Raw genomic sequence first — 16,138 nt, forward strand, 5'->3', positions numbered from 1 at the left:
TGGTCAACGTGTATTAACCAGGGAAGAACTCTATTAATCCTCTCCGCCAATACTTTTGAAAATTATTTTATATTGTTATTTAGAAAGGAAATTGGCCTGTAACTACAACAAAGATTATTATCCTTACCCAATTTAGGGATAATACAATCTTCTATTGTTTGAAGGGAAAGAGATTCACCTTTGAGGAAGCCATTAAATAATCTGCAAATACAGTATGAGGAAGCAAAGTAGAATTACATTTTTTATAATAAGCAAGCGGGAAACCATCAGGGCCAGGGGCTCTACCGGTTTTCTGCAGTTTCAGAATATCCTCCAATTTTATAACTGATGGTTGGTCCAGTTTGGGGAGATGACACCTTGCGAGGAAGGAACTAAAGTCTGTAGAGAGGGGGAGGTGGAGGCATGTTCTGCATTGTATAAGGATCTATAAAATGAACTTAAATTCCTTAATGATTTTGTATGAAAGAATCTTGTTTAGATTTAACAGACATGATATTTTTGGAGGAAAGTTTAGCCCTCATTGTCCTTGCCAAGTGTATATAAGGCTTCTCACCTCTCTCATAATAATGCTGATTGAGGCTCTGTCTTATGTGATAGCAAGACATTAAGTTCACCTTGGGCTTTAATAAGCCGATCAAGGTCATCAGGAGAAAGTGATGTTTTCTGAATCATCTCAAGGTGGTGTACTCCATCTGTCAAAGCGATAAAAGCTTTGATATGGTTCTCCCGTAATTTCTATGTAATTTAAATCAGGTGGCCACGAAGCACATCCTTATGAGCCTCCCGCAACACCATATCCCCCACGGCTGGTGTCTGATTAATAGTATTCATCCAAAATTTGTGAACCACAAGAGAAAGATCATTTTGACTGTAATACAAAGTCATTAAAACACCAGGATGGGAGGCCAATCCCGGGATTTTGGCCTAAAATAGTCGGGATTTGAATCCCGGGATTGGATCTCTTAATCCCGGGATTCCGGGATTACTGCGGCAATACATTTTTAAATTATTTTTTAAAAGCCAGGAGCACCTTACATAGCACCTTACATAGCTCAGATGTGCTGCCCGGCTGCTATTAGTAACCCCCCGGTGGTACGGCTGAGTGTGCACAGAGAGTAGCGCAACATGACGTGAGGTCAAGTGTCACGCTGCGCTGTGCAGCCCAGCCGCCAGGATGCCTATTCTGACTGTGTCGCTGTGCACGGAGAGCAGCGCAGCGTGACGTCAAGTGTCACGCTGCGCAGCCCAGATGCCGGGATGCTGTGTGTCTGCTGTATTCAGTGTCGCCATGCCCCCTGTTGCTGTGCCGCTCCCAGGCACCTGACGCAGCCTGCTGTGAAGAGCAGAGATGGTCCTGCTGCCTGTCACCAATGATGTGTAAGTGACAGTGCAGGGCAGGGGATATGGGGAGGCAGGGGCGTAGCTAAAGGTTCATGGGCCCTGGTGCGAAAGGTCAGCTTGGGGCCCCCCTACATACAACAAAATTTAAATTTTGGTCTGTTTATATTCCCCCACAGTGCCAGAGACACATATGCCCCCACAGTGCCAGATATGCCCCCACAGTGCCAAATACACATATGCCCCCACAGTGCCAGATATTCCCCCACAGTGCCAAATACACATATGCCCCCACAGTGCCAGATATGCTCCCACAGTGCCAGAGACACATATGCCCCCACAGTGCCAGATATGCCCCCACAGTGCCAGATATGCTCCCACAGTGCCAGAGACACATATGCCCCCACAGTGCCAGATATGCCCCCACAGTGCCAGAGACACATATGCCCCCACAGTGCCAGAAATGCCCCCACAGTGCCAAATAAACATATGCCCCCACAGTGCCAGAAATGCCCCCACAGTGCCAAATAAACATATGCCCCCACAGTGCCAGAATTTCCCACCAGCAATTCACGATTGTTGCTGCAATGCTGCCTCTCCATCTGCTGCTGCTGCTGCTGCTGCTGGGCGAGGGGGGGGGATCCGGTGGGGTCAGACAGCCTCCTGCTCTCCCTGGCCGCTTAGCCAGTCACTGGCTGCGGCCAGGCAGCCTCCTGCGCTGGCCACGGCTTCCAGAACACGGCCGCGGCTACAGGAAAATGGCCGGCGGCCATTTTCCTGTAGCCGCGGCCGTGTTCTGGAAGCCGCGGCCAGCGCAGGAGGGCAGCCTGTGACTGGCTAAGCGGCCCGGGGGGACCTGCTGCCATCGGCCCCCCTGGCTCAGGGGCCCGGTCGCAGGTGCGACCGCTGTGACCCCTGTAGCTACGCCACTGTGGGGAGGATTGGGGGGTTATTAGTTGGGATCTGTTGCGGGTTTTGGTACTTATGTAGTATCTGGGCGTCCGACTTAGAAATCGGGTCGGATCGGTAACATCGCATCGTATGCGAGGCTACCGATTTTTCCATAGGATTCAATGTTAAAATGGTCTTTTTTTAAGAAATCTGCGTCCCCTCGCGGGGCACGCTTCGGGCTCGGTTTTTTTTTTATTAGAGAGGCCAATCCCGGGATCCCGGAAATCCCGAAATTGCGCATTTTTCAATCCCGAATCCCGAGATTGAAAAAATGGCCCGAGTAAGAAAGAGAATCAATACCTGACAGAAGAAGGGAAACAGGTGCATGATCAGACCAAGCAATGGGGTGAATAGTAACATTTTCAAGTTTGGAGGAGAGTTCTTGGTCTATAAAAATCATATCTAATCTAGTGTAAACTTTATGTACTTGTGAAAAGAACAAATAAACCTTTGCTAAGGGGTTAAGAATATACCAGGGATAAAATATTAAATGCTGTTTCAATAAGGAATGAAGGGTCACTGTAAAAGCCAGGGATGCAGGGTGGTGGTATCAAAATTGTGGTGCAAAAGTAGATTAAAATCACCTGCCATTATTATGGCCCCATGGTGAGTAATTTTTGCATTGTAAAAAGGAACCCTGATTAACATTAGGAGCATATACATTAATGTCACAGGGGCCTGATTCAGGGAGCCTACGAGAGTAAGAAATCTACCATGTTTATCTATTACGGTGGATTCCGCTTCTAGTTGTAGATGCAAAGCTACTAGGATCACAACTCACAGGGTCACATGCATGAAGGGCCGTGGGAAACTTTCTAGACATACTGTAGGATGGGTGGTTCGACGGAAATGCAATTCCTGAAGGAACACCATCTCCCCCTTAAGCTGTTTGATACACATATGTAATGTGGTTCATTTTGCTGGCTGTTTAAACCTTTAACATTATATGTGATTAACCATACCGAAATTTAAAAGGATTGAAAAAGGATAAACCCCCCCCAAAAAACTCTAAACCCTAATGGTAAGGGTTTATATTCCTGAGCACCCATTGCTGGGCACGAAGAGGGATAACCTAATTCCAGCTCAGTGAGGAACCTAGTGACCCTATGGGGGTGAGGAACTTAAGGCCCCCATATACTAGCCGATTTTGGTCAGATTTCAGCCAGATCAGTCGGATCTGGCCGAAATCGGACCAAAATCGGCTAGTTTTGATGTCCCCTCAGATCCGATGCACGGTCCCGTGCGCATCGGATCTGCATCGGGTGGTCGGACCTGCTGCACGTCCGACCACCCGACTTGGGACCTATTGGGGCGGCGCGGCGGTAGAGGGAGCAGGGGGGGCTAGGGACGCTGCGGGGGACACAGACGATTTATCACATGTAAAAAATGGCACATCAAGTGCCAATCTAATCAAGCTCCCCCGGGGAGCAGCCGGGGAAGCTCAGGGGGAAGTCGGGGGCGACTTGTCCTAAGGACAAGTCGCCCTAGTGTATGGGGGCCATTACCCTCAAGGGCCATACTCTTGGGATAATACAACATGAAGAAATATAATTAATAAATTAGTTGTAGTGTGTTATTGTTATGCCAAATATACCACTTACCCCTTCTGCTGTTACATCTACCATAAATGAGTTCAAATCATTGTCAGTTACACGTCCGGCAACTACAATTTCTTCACCCTCAAAGTAATGCTTGAAGTTGTTCTGAGTGAGGTCAGCTACAGAATTATCAGGATATTGCATTTCAATGTCCACCAAAGTTGGGTTTGCGATTTCCTTATAAAATCCCTAAGGTTAAGACAAAGAAGAAACAAAATCAGTAAAAAAAACAGGTTACAGTACGTGTCATTTTTGTTATACAGTAAATAAAATTATTTTAATACAGCCCTTCCTCCATACATATTTGTTGACACAGGTTATACTGGTAAGATACTGGAGGTAATTTTTGAAACACAGTGGGTGACATTTAATGGGATGAGAGTTTTAGTCATTTTCCCAAAAAAAATTTGTCACGATTTCGCATATTTAATGAGCTGTGTGTTCCGGGCAAAAAAGTGTGATAATGGGCGATTTTTAGTCATGAAAATGTGCCATTTTTAGTCATGAAAATTTGCCATTTTTAGTCATGAAAATGTGCCAATTTAAGGAAATGTGCGAATTTGTGTAAAAGTTGTAAAAGTTGTGTAAAATTAAATAAAATGGCGTGAGGTCCCCCCTCCTGAGCATAACCAGCCCCGGGCTCATTGAGCCGGACCTGGTTCCAAAAATACAGGGGACAAAAAATCTGGGGGTCCCCCGTATTTTGAAACCAGGTCCGGCTCAATGAGCCCGGGGCTGGTTAGGCTCTGGAGGGGGGACCTCACGCCATTTAAAAAAAAAAAAAAGACCTGTGCATGGTTCTGGCAAATTCACCTGTCAGAACCTGGTCTGCATGGGTGGCGATTTTTAGTAACATTTTCCCTGGATGCGAGTTCTGATGTTACTAAAAATCGCACCTTCAGAATGTGCGATTTCGCGGGCAAAATCTGGGGTTTTTGCCGTTTTTCGCATCTCATTAAATATGCGATTTCGGAAAAACGTGCTATTTCGGCATCTCATTAAATGTCACCCAAAATATCCACTGGCAAGTGCTTTGTGTTGCACAAGTGCATTGTTTTATGAATGCATGGTGACATTTGTGGAGGACCAAACATATGCACAGTCAGATGGGGTCAGTTGGGTGGAATGAAGGCGTATCCAGCAAATACGGAATAGGTGCACCTTTTTTTTTCTAAAATTCAGATTTTCCTCTTTAATGTGAGATTACTAAAACTAAATAATAGATAATGTGATTGATCTAGGTTGTTCCCTGCTAACAAGACCCCTGTGGAATGTAAGGGCAGCATAGTGGTTGCCGGATGACACCTAGTGTATGGTTCTCTCCTTGTGACCCAGGGGAATAGGGATTGGCAGGTGTCATTGCCTCGGGTACCTCTATATCTATCTAGAGAGAACTTACCTCTAACTGCAAGGCTGCATCAGAGTCCTCATAAATACGCCTGGCAACCCCTGAATTTTCCAAGGCTAATTTCTCTAGAAATGCATAATCAACTCCATGACCAAAACCAAGCGAGTACAGGGTATAATTTCCACCAATTGCTCTCTTTACATTCTCCTGGATTCTTGCAGGGTCACTTTCCCCTTTTGATGGAAAAAAAATCTTACTTATTAAAAAATATAAATACATTTTAAAACACTGTATGTAACACCCGTAAAGGATATTAGTTGGATGTTCAGGTGTGTATACAGGAATTATCAATACAAGTTACCAATACTTTCACTTGGACCACAATAACAGGATTTCGAACAATAAAAGTAGGTTTTATTATACTGGAATCTTTTTCTTTCTCTCCGGAACTGAATAAAAAGATTATAACAGGCTTAAAAAGTATAATAATACACTTCTTGACAAAGCATTAAATACAATATAAAACCGTATGGAAACATACAATTTACCAAATAACAACAGTAATAATTTCACTATAATACTATTTCAAGTCACTACGACTTGTCACTTTAATGCATTAAAGTTGTTGGGTATTGTTAAAGTCGAATGACATACACGCCATTTTAGATTAGTATGGCTGCCATTTTGGTTCGCAGAGTTGCGCAAATAAAGTATAATACCCAAGTTCTGCGTAGCGAAGCGAGCCTTGAGCGCAGCCATACTAATACACATAAATTCATATTCCACACTTACACTAAATAAAATATAGTTAGATGTAGATTTAGTGCACAACACATAGTTTAACCAATAATACACGACTGTTTCTTTACATGTTTAGTATCTTTATGTTCCGTGTCTCGTGCGCAGCACTCCGGTTGCAGCTAAATGTTCGCAAGTCCTAAAGTCTGATAATTACGGACAAAATCCATAATCTAAGTACTTTGCCATGTGAACTGAGGAAGACAAAGGATCAGGTTGTAACCAGTTCTTGTGGTTGATTTACGACCCCTATGACGATGCCAGCTAACAAAGGACACAGGAGCACATTCCCTCTGCACCAATCCACTTAAAGTGCATCCCCTTTGCCCCAAGCCACGAGGACCTGACATTTGAACTCTTGGACCAATGAAAACTACCTTTGACCTCTCTTCATGTGGACTCTATAAAAGTAGCTATCCCTGGCTGGCTCGGTCACTTCTCCACTGCTTTTTTTTCCCCTCCTCCATCCTGACCGGGCTAAGTTCTATTTGAACCTAGCGAGCTCGACCGGACTGCGCTGTGCTATTTGATATGACGGTAACATTTGTATTCCTGTATGTAGTGTGGCTAATTATATTCTGTATCTGTTTCTTTTCCCCCTAGTAGTGTAAGCATATTTAGTATTGTTAATTCAACTGTTATCTTGTGTTAAGCCGTGTTCTTCTTTCTGTACCCCCCTGCTGTCCGCTAGGGACTAAATACATTATTTGGAGACTCTATCTCCTTACTTTGAGTTAACCTCTTGCCTTGACTCTTATTCGCATATAGCGACCAGGGTGTAATACGGACATTGAACCTTATTCTAGTTCACTCTTAGAGGCAAATTCCTTCTTAGCTGGACAAAACCATGTGCACTGCAGGGGGCAGATGTAACATGTGCATAAGGATTTAGCTTTGGGTAAGTTATTTTGTTTCTGTGCAGGGTAAATACTGGCTGCTTTATTTTTACACTGCAATATAGATCTCACTTAAAAGAAAAATCCTACCCAAATCTAATTCTCTCTGCACGTGTTACATCTGCCCCACCTGCAGTGCACATGGTTTTGTCCAGCTAAGAAGGAATTTGCCTCTAAGAGTGAACTAGAATAAGGCCCATTGTCCTTAAAGTATTCGCAGTTTGGGTAATAAGTACTGCGAAAGGATACTCAATTACAAGTATCGGTCTAGCGTGTACAATACACGAGAAAGGTTCGCTACGCTGCGCTACACTTTGTTCACACGTAGCTAGGCTTAAAGGGTAAGCAGGTTACGGACAGAGTACGTAAACTGCGCACTTCACTTATTGTCCATCTGGTTATATTTATATCGGTATTGATAATTGAGGGCTCGTCCGAGCGTTACATCCTTTAAAACACTGTACCAAGTGCAGTACTTGAGCCTATACCAGCAAAAGGGTGGAAAAGTGATCATTTAACCATTGCTGGAAAGACCAAGTCGGCGGCGGTACAGGGTTTGAAAGGTGCTAGCGTATGAACCCGAGGTATAGTAAGTGAAGTCCAAAGAGAAATTACGTGTCGTGTTTAAAGCAAATAAGGTGTTTGTATTAAGTAAGCTGTATTTCTGCCTGCCACAAGTAGTTTAACAGGCTATAGTGTTTTGAATTGCTTGTTTATAGTTACAGTACATGTGCGCGTGCAATAAGGTTTCGCATATGTGAAGGCAAAGGCCTGTGTGTATTATAGTACATAGAGGATTCCTTCTGTGCAAAACTATAATCTTTTGTTGTTCGTTACTGCAGGGCCAGGGACTCCGCCACGTGGCGACAAGTTCTGGGCCTTTACAGTAACGTGAAGCATCTGCACTGATTTACGTAAGGTACGCACACACGTGCTTACGTTAGGAAATTTTCGCATCTTTGTACGAAATTTACGGATTTAGTGCGGGATTTATTTTGCATCTTTGTACGTAACTTTCGGACTTATTTCGGGATTTATTTCGCATTTATGCAAAATTGCTGCGTTTAGCAGAACCCGATCGCGACCTTACAAATACACTATAGAACACGTGTGTGGCCGATCCATCGGTGGCCTGTGAACAGGACCGAACAAAGACACGTGCATACGTGGCTGTTCGCGGGCACTGCACACGCAGCACACATAGGAGCCCAGAGGTGGCTGGTATTAATCACAAGCTCTATTTAACAGTATATTAACATACTAGTGATAAAGCGGTAATTAATACAAGAAAGCATAGTATTTTCGATTTTTTTTTCCAAAAGTAAGCAATTCAAGCATTATTTTAATAGATTCCTATAGCCATTACTCGCATAAGTATCTGGTGAGAAACTACCAACCAGGGAAAGTTTTCTGTACAGAAATATTTTAAGTTTTAAGTGTAAGGCCCAGGTGAAAATAGCACCCAGTGTGAAAATCATTGGGTGAACGAGCGCATGACGGTGTGACCCATAGCGCTATAGAAATCAGAGATAGAAAGTGTGTGTTGAAATAGGACATACTGTGGGTATGTGACGATGTGCCCATTAGAACTGCCCCTTTCATAGATCCGCCTATTTGGATATACCGAAAGGGTACAAGAGCAAAATCAGAACCCAGTGATCTGATTAGCTCCTTATTTTAAAATACCAGTTATGAAGGATACAGGAAAAACAAGTTTTTTTGTGTTCTGCAAAATTCGGCCGCACCCTGCAAGTCATGTTAGCGATGCGTCGCTAACCGTAAGCGAGTGGTGATTGAGTACAGCAACCTCATAGATTGGGCTTCACGCTTAATTGCGGAATACGCTACGGAGAAGTAGTGTTTTGGGAGCGACTCATAGACAAACGACCAACCGGCCTCTGCTAGCTGTGAACTATTGATTCCTATAACAATGGGAAATAACGGGTCACACAGAGAAGCTGTGCTACATAGGGAAGAGTTACGCCGGCCTAAAGGATCGGCGGCATTCTTAATGTGCATGAAGCACGGTGAACGAGCAGTTGTTTACCAAGATAAATGGAAGAAGATGACCAAGGGCAGCCTGTTAGAATTTCCCAGTGTTGGTAGTTTCGATCCAGAAGTCTTATCAGCAGTTAGAGATAAGATATATCTGCTCTTGTCACTCAAGGAGAGAGTTGAACAAAATGAATGTCTAAACTTGTGGCAGAAGGAAAGTAGAATTAAAAGGGAACATGGTTATTTATCAGATGCAAATGTAATCAGCTACAGGAATGCAAATGTTTCTGTCTCCCCATATGTACCAGAGGGAACAATTGCTGTCCAAAGGGAAACAAACAAAAATATGAAGATGAATAACCGGTACACTATTTTTACCACCTATAAAGAAGATACAGATGGAGAGGAAGAGTTCCTGGCACCAGCCATCTTTTGCGAAACTAGCGGAAATGAGAGAAAGGCTGAGACAGCCAAAGCTGCTGCTGCCATCCTAGCCGAGGAGATGGCTGATGCCAGAAACACACTCGGAAACACAGGTAAGCACACACAACACAGCACAGAGACAGTTATTCCTGGAGCAGTGTCCAATGGTGCTGAGGGGATACAAATCTACCCTTTGCACGCAGTGGAAACTCCTTGTGGAAAGGGAAACAGATGGGGTGAGGCCTGTAAGGGTTAACAACATGCCTTACACTTGGACACGATTGGAACGTCGTTCAATCATCTCAAATTTCCCTGATCCCAGAAAAGATCTGGCAATTTGTCAGAAATTTGTAAAGGATCTGGGAAATTCAGATGAGCCCACCAATAAGGATTGGCGGAGCATGTTGAGAGCTTGCCTCCCTTCACACATAGATATCCCGAAATGTATTTGTGATAGTGGTGTGGAGGGTGATAAGATTTTGACTGAACAGGGCAACCAGGAAAATATACGCCTAATAAATTTACAGTTGGGTGTATATTTCCCTGCGACGGTTGAAAATATCCAAATGTTCACCATCAAACAAAAAGATGGTGAATCCACCAGTGAATATTTCAACCGTGCCTTACAGGCAGTGTCAAAACACACTGGTGTCCCTGACCCCAAGGATAACACACACTTTAGGGGAATGATTGTCTCTGTGCTGATAAAAGGTCTTAATGAAAATTTGAGGACCAGCATAGAAACTGTTTTCCCCAACTGGAGAAATATGCCAATAGACACCCTGAGAAAATCTGCTATTGATCAAGACAAAAGAATTAAGAGAGAGATGCAAACAAACGATGTGCTTAAATTGATGGCAGTTAGCAGTCACGCTTTCAGTAATGCCCCAACCAAAAACACACAACACACAAGGCCAGAAGATGTAGGATGGAAACAAACGGTGTGCTTCAACTGTGGTAAAGAGGGACACCTAGCCAGAAATTGCAGGATAGGGAACTATAGAAAGAATAACACACACATACTGTAAGTGACGGGGAGACACACCGGAAGGAGACAGACAGGTCTCAACACATAGCCATAGCCCCATCTGTTAGCCAAGCCGCCCTAAGCGTGACACATATATGCAAACAGGGAGTAGAGCATACTTTTATCCCACAACCAAGTAACATGACACAATGGGCCTTATTTTGGTTCATTCTTTCTGACAAAATCCTTCTTAGATGGACAAAACCATGTGCACTGCAGGGGGGCAGATGTAACATGTGCAGAGAGAATTAGATTTGGGTGAGTTATTTTGTTTCTGTGCAGGGTAAATACTGACTGCTTTATTTTTACACTGCAATATAGATCTCACTTTGAAGTAAAACCCCACCTAAATCTAATTCTCTCTGCACAAGTAACACCTGCCCCCCTGCAGTGCACATGTTTTTGCCCATCTAAGAAGGATTTTGTCAGAAAGAATGAACCAAAATAAGGCCCAATATCTGAAGAAGGAGCCTCAGATATGGGTAAGTGTAACAGTTTGAAAACTGTGTAACGGTTTGAAAACTAAAGTTTTTTTTGCTTAACCCTGCTAACAACATTTCCTTTAATCTAGGTTAAAGGTGCCAAGCAAATGGTAGTTACAATTGGGGTAACAGGAAAAAGTGCAGCATTACCCATTGGAGAAACCAATAGAGATTATGATCGGGCACTTGCATACCAAATATTCTGTCTTACTGATTGCAGCGGCTGCAATTTACCTTCTAAGTAGAGAACTGCATTAACAAATATGCACGAAAAAGATGCAAAATTGTTAGATATACCTCAATGATTAATGCTGCTCTATACTGTTATAGATTCTAACCCATCTAAGGTAGCTAAAAACTACAGCATGAATACTGAGTTCCCTTTGAACTAAAGATGGGCAGGACACAGGATTAATGGCAACAATAGCTCCAATAGAAATCCATTTAAAAACAGACAGCATAGCGCCCCAAAATACGGCATCACCATTTGAAACCTGAGGTCAAGCTGGAAATATACCCATTGATATAACAAGTTTCATAACAGAGAACTTCTTAGTTAAATACCCCTAGACATGGCCCATAGTCCCACCCCCACTGGGTAAGAGAAAGGAGTGAGGGCTTACAGATCAGAACAGGATTTAAAAAGGGTGAGAACCAAATAGTTGAGAGCCAAATCCCCCCCCCCCCCCCATAGTGCCAAATCCTGTTGTCATCCAAACAAAATAATAATTTCTGTTGCAATAAATACACATATTGCGGTCATTAATTTCTTCTCCCTTTGATCTTTCCTTTATCCCCCTCCTCTTCTGTTCCAGATACTTTATAGCCACAAAGCCTCTTCCCGGGCCTTGCAGGGTTGCATGTTGTCCTTACAGCCCACAAATGGCTTGATACCGACACAATGGTCAATGATTTATTGTTATGTCCTGACACATCCATAACATCAGCAGATGGCACTAGACAACTTCTGGTGTATTCCCATGAGGCAGGACATAAGGTATCGCAGGACAGGTTTCAGTTATGCCTGACCGGGGGGGGGGGGAGGAGAAGGGGGGACACTGTATTAATCAAAACCCCACAAATGATAGAATATAAGTAGTTCAAAACACTGTCGCACATCCAGCAGAAAAATATCTATTATGAATGTCCAGTACTCCATAAACCAACACAAGTGGACAAAATGGTAGTCACACTATTTTCAGTAACTTTAAACAATGTCCCAGTAATCTTAAACATTGCTTCCTACATTACCCAGGGCAACCACAGCCACCATCTTGTGTAAAGCAGTCCAAGAAGTGCACAAAGCATTCCCATTCAACAGAGAATGTAAAAGGTTGTAAAAGGCATTTACATATGAATAGGTGCAATCACAAAACCCATGTCCCACAGACAAATGCGAATAGTAACAAAAAGGAACCTGACACTATGACTGGCGTTTCTTGTGCCTCTAAGAATCAGAAGCAAGCCTGACTACAACCCCATCTGCTGGGTATGCGACAGAGATATAGTGACTTAAGAAACCTGGTGATGCCAGCCTGACCAATGTCATGCTGCAGTGTACAATTAAACCCAGTTGCTCGAGTACTTCCTACTTGTCTACACAGTGTAGTTGCCATAGCACTACCGGTAAACAAGACTGAGGATGTGTTGTTGGGGTGTGATTTAACTAGTTATGCTCCTCATATAGTCTGGACACTCCTAAAATTCTGCCTAAACATGAGAAAAAGACTCATCAGCCAAGTTCACTAAATGGGAACTTTCATTGATGAATTCTATGGCCAGTATTCAATGGCCGGGCTGGCGGCTGGCAGCGAATCCTGTGTAGGATTCGCTGCACTTTCGCCACAATTCTCCCTTCAGAGAGATTCGCCCAGCAGCCTCCCGTCCTCCCTATTCAACGCGTCAGGGGCTCTCTGCCCCTGACGGCGATAATCACTCTCTGGGGCGAATAGTGCAGGGCTCTCTCCCCTGCTGCTGCGGCTACACTGCCACTGCAGGGGATTGAGCAGAGTCCCGGCAGGGGAGCGCGCTGATACTGCCAGGAGCCCCCGCACAGCATGAGGATGGGGACGGCTCAAGCAGCAGTGGCAGACCTCCGGCTCCAGCAGTCCCAGCGCTGACATCTGCTATCACCGCGCTGGGGCTGCCTGAGACGGAGGTCTGCTACTGCTGCTGGATCTGTCTCTACGTCAGCTGAGGCAGGTCTGTGGGGTCGGGGAACAGAGCGGGCGGGGTGTACTGATGAGCAGTATCTTCACCCCTTTCCCCTCCGCTGCCTGTCAGCTCATGTCCCCTCCTCTTGCCTGTCAGCTCATGTCCCCCGCATCCCCTCCCCCCCACCACCACAATCAGCGCAGCAACACACATGTGTCCCACCTGTGGGGGTGTCCAGTCACTTTGTGGGGGTGAAGAAGGGCTCGCAGGGTGCTGGCAGGGTGCTGGGATCGGAGCCGCTGCACTCACTGGTCCCGATCAGTGCAGTGAATATATGAATATTAATGAGCGGCTCCGGCTCCCGGCCCCCTGCTGGCGAATGTGTAAAAAAAATAAAAAAAAATATTGTTTACAAAAAAAAATATATATTAAAAATATATTCATGTGCTGCACGTATATGAATAAAAATAGCATGCCCTTTCATAGGAAAAATATTCTGATTTTTGAACACAAAAAAAAAAATAAAAAAACGCTTTCATTTAAAAGATCACATTACAGTTCACCTAAAAAAGCTGCCGAATGCTAAACGGAGAATCATGGCGAAAATCAATGGAGAAAGCAGTTCTCCATTTGAGCATTGAATACACTGTTGGCGAATTCCACTAAAAACCCCATTGAAAATCACAGGCGAATTGTGGAGAATCATTTACGGCGAATCGGCAGACATTCGCTGTTCATTTGTGGCGAATTGCCTCCATTGAATATGGCGAATTGTGTTTTGTGACAGAAAATTCGCCGTTAACCCAGAGGTCACGCTGCGCAGGCCAAGCAGCTGCGCAGCCCCGTTCTGTCATCGCCCGGATGCCTGCCCGGCCGCCCGCACACCTCCCTGCCCGGCTCCTGAAGTGAAGTGGCCGCCTCCCGCCCGTCTCCCGGCATCAGCAATGGACCGCCCACCCTCCCAGCTTCACCGACCACCCGCCCGGCTGCACAGCACCGCACATGTAAGTAAATATGCGGGGCGGGTTTTTTAATTAGGGAAGCCGATCCCGGGGATCCCGGGATTGGGCATTTTTCAATCCCGAATCCCGGGATTGAAAAAATGCTCTGGGATTGGCTTCCCTAGCTGCCACAGAGACACGGAGATGGAAAAATTGTGCACATGCTATACCGTGATAGATGGAGAAGGTATAGTAGAGACTGGACCCCTTGGTCCATCTCACTCAGCAACAGTAGCCTAATTAGTGGCACTGACCAAGGTGTGTGAGCTGGCTGAGGGAAAAGCAGTCAATATTTATGCCGAATCTAAGTACGTTCGTTGGGGCAATGCAAAAGATCCAGGGCCCCATGGCACCTCAGAGATTTTATGACAGTAGCTGGCACTCCAGTGGCGCAAGTGTTGTAAGTCCAAAGATTCCTGACAGCCGCATGGCTGCCGGACAGAGTGGCTGTTATCTAGTGTAAAGCCCACACCTTCGATAAGGATTCAGTGACACTTGGTAATGGCCATGCTGGCGAGGCAGCCGGGTGAGCCACGCGTTCTGCGAATAATGTTTTTGTTTCCCTGTAAATGTCTGTGTGTTCAAATAAAAGTGCAAGATTTGTGTCCCCTGCAGGAGAAAGCAGTCGGGAAGCCGAAGGGATGTGGACAGGTATAGAAAGATGGACAAGGAAAACCAGTGACTCAGAGAACATGCCAAACTGTCATGGCAGAGATAGCCTATGGCCTGACTTGCCTTGGCAGGGAAGGTATGTGGAAATTGGTCAAAACTTACTGGTGTGCCCCGGAGGTCACTCTACAGGCAGGTAAGACGACAAGGTCATGCCTTACTTGTCTGGGGAAAGATACTGGAAAGGCTGTTCCCACAGAGCCATCTCCACATCCCTCCTCCAGCAGGATCCTCTGCAGGTAATACAAATTGACTTTGTACAGTCCACTCTAGAAGTGTTTAGAAATTCCTTTCCTATGTGGCTTCACGAATCTCCGTGGAGGGGCGGCGCTAAAATGACACAATTTTGCCATTTTAGCTCCGCCCCCTCCTCTGAGACCGGCGGATTGCGGCATTTAAATGCCGCGATCGGGGCGCAGCGGGGGTCCCCCCTGAATCCGGGAGGGTTGCCCACCCTTCCGGGGGCCCGGGAGGGGGACCCGATTTTTGGGAGACTCGCGGCCATTCCGGGAGGGTAGGCAACCCTGAGATACCTGCCCCATTAAATCCAAAACCAAAATATGCAACAAATGAAACAGGGCTGGTTGGAATATTAAACTACTTTACTTAGCTCAAAATATACATAAAATCACATTAAACACACAATATTGGCCAATATCAATATCATACATTTCCTAAAACTGCTGTTATAAATCTTTCTGTGGAGAGCAAACACTGCTGCTGCTACTACAATGGGTTGTTTTTATTAGTCCTGGAGGACAGGACAGCTCAACTACTGTCTTGGATATCTGATTAAATTCAATACTGGTAATGTGCACACAACTTAATAATGCTTTGCCTGTGACTGCATATATTCCAACTGGTTATAATAACTGACATAATGCTCTGATGGACAGACGCACTAATCAGGACAGCACACCTAGGGGTAGATTTATTAAGCTCGGTGAAGTGATAAAGTGTCATGTTTTTATCACGTGCCAATCAGTTCCTACCTGTCATTTTTCAAACCAAGAAATTGATTACACCTGCGCTGCTGAGCCTATGAGCTTTTTGCTGAACAAAAGGACAACCGGAGACACTCAATAGTAATGTAACAAATTTTATATAAAAAGAATATAAATAAAGATATATAAATTCATACAGATATATTTAAAAACAGATACAATAAAGCATGCTCAATAGAGAAATGTATAGCAGAAAACACTCTCCACTTGGATCATAAAATAAATGCCTGATAGCAGAATTATAGCCAGTCTTGTTAATTTAGCAGAGTTCAGCTGTTAAATAGCAAGGGGAGAAGGGGGGAAGGTTGCGGGGGACACAAGCCAGTAACGATGGAAGCAGGCAGATAGAATATGCACAGATGACAATAGCGCAGTACCCTTTTTAGCGCGTGTAACGCAGATGGATGGTATTCGGGGAACGCACTAATGTCCAGGACCATATGCTCACCCTCCT

The 16,138-nt window shown here is 44.7% G+C and overlaps 1 protein-coding gene across 3 annotated transcripts in view; it reads right to left on the reverse strand.

Annotated features, from left to right (window-relative positions):
• The window catches only part of LOC146026058 (inter-alpha-trypsin inhibitor heavy chain H3-like), a 117,458-nt gene that overhangs the window by 41,079 nt on the left and 60,241 nt on the right, over positions 1-16,138 (reverse strand). For all 3 annotated transcript variants that reach the window (XM_083156401.1, XM_083156402.1, XM_083156400.1), the window contains exons 11-12: positions 5,287-5,468; positions 3,891-4,076 (exon numbers count right to left, since the gene is read on the reverse strand). In XM_083156401.1, coding sequence (XP_083012527.1) covers positions 3,891-4,076; positions 5,287-5,468 — 368 coding nt within the window. The remainder of the gene's footprint in view (positions 1-3,890; positions 4,077-5,286; positions 5,469-16,138) is intronic.

The sequence above is a fragment of the Crinia signifera genome, chromosome 8 (assembly GCF_055691185.1).
Source record: "Crinia signifera chromosome 8, ASM5569118v1, whole genome shotgun sequence".
NCBI lineage: Eukaryota > Metazoa > Chordata > Amphibia > Anura > Myobatrachidae > Crinia > Crinia signifera.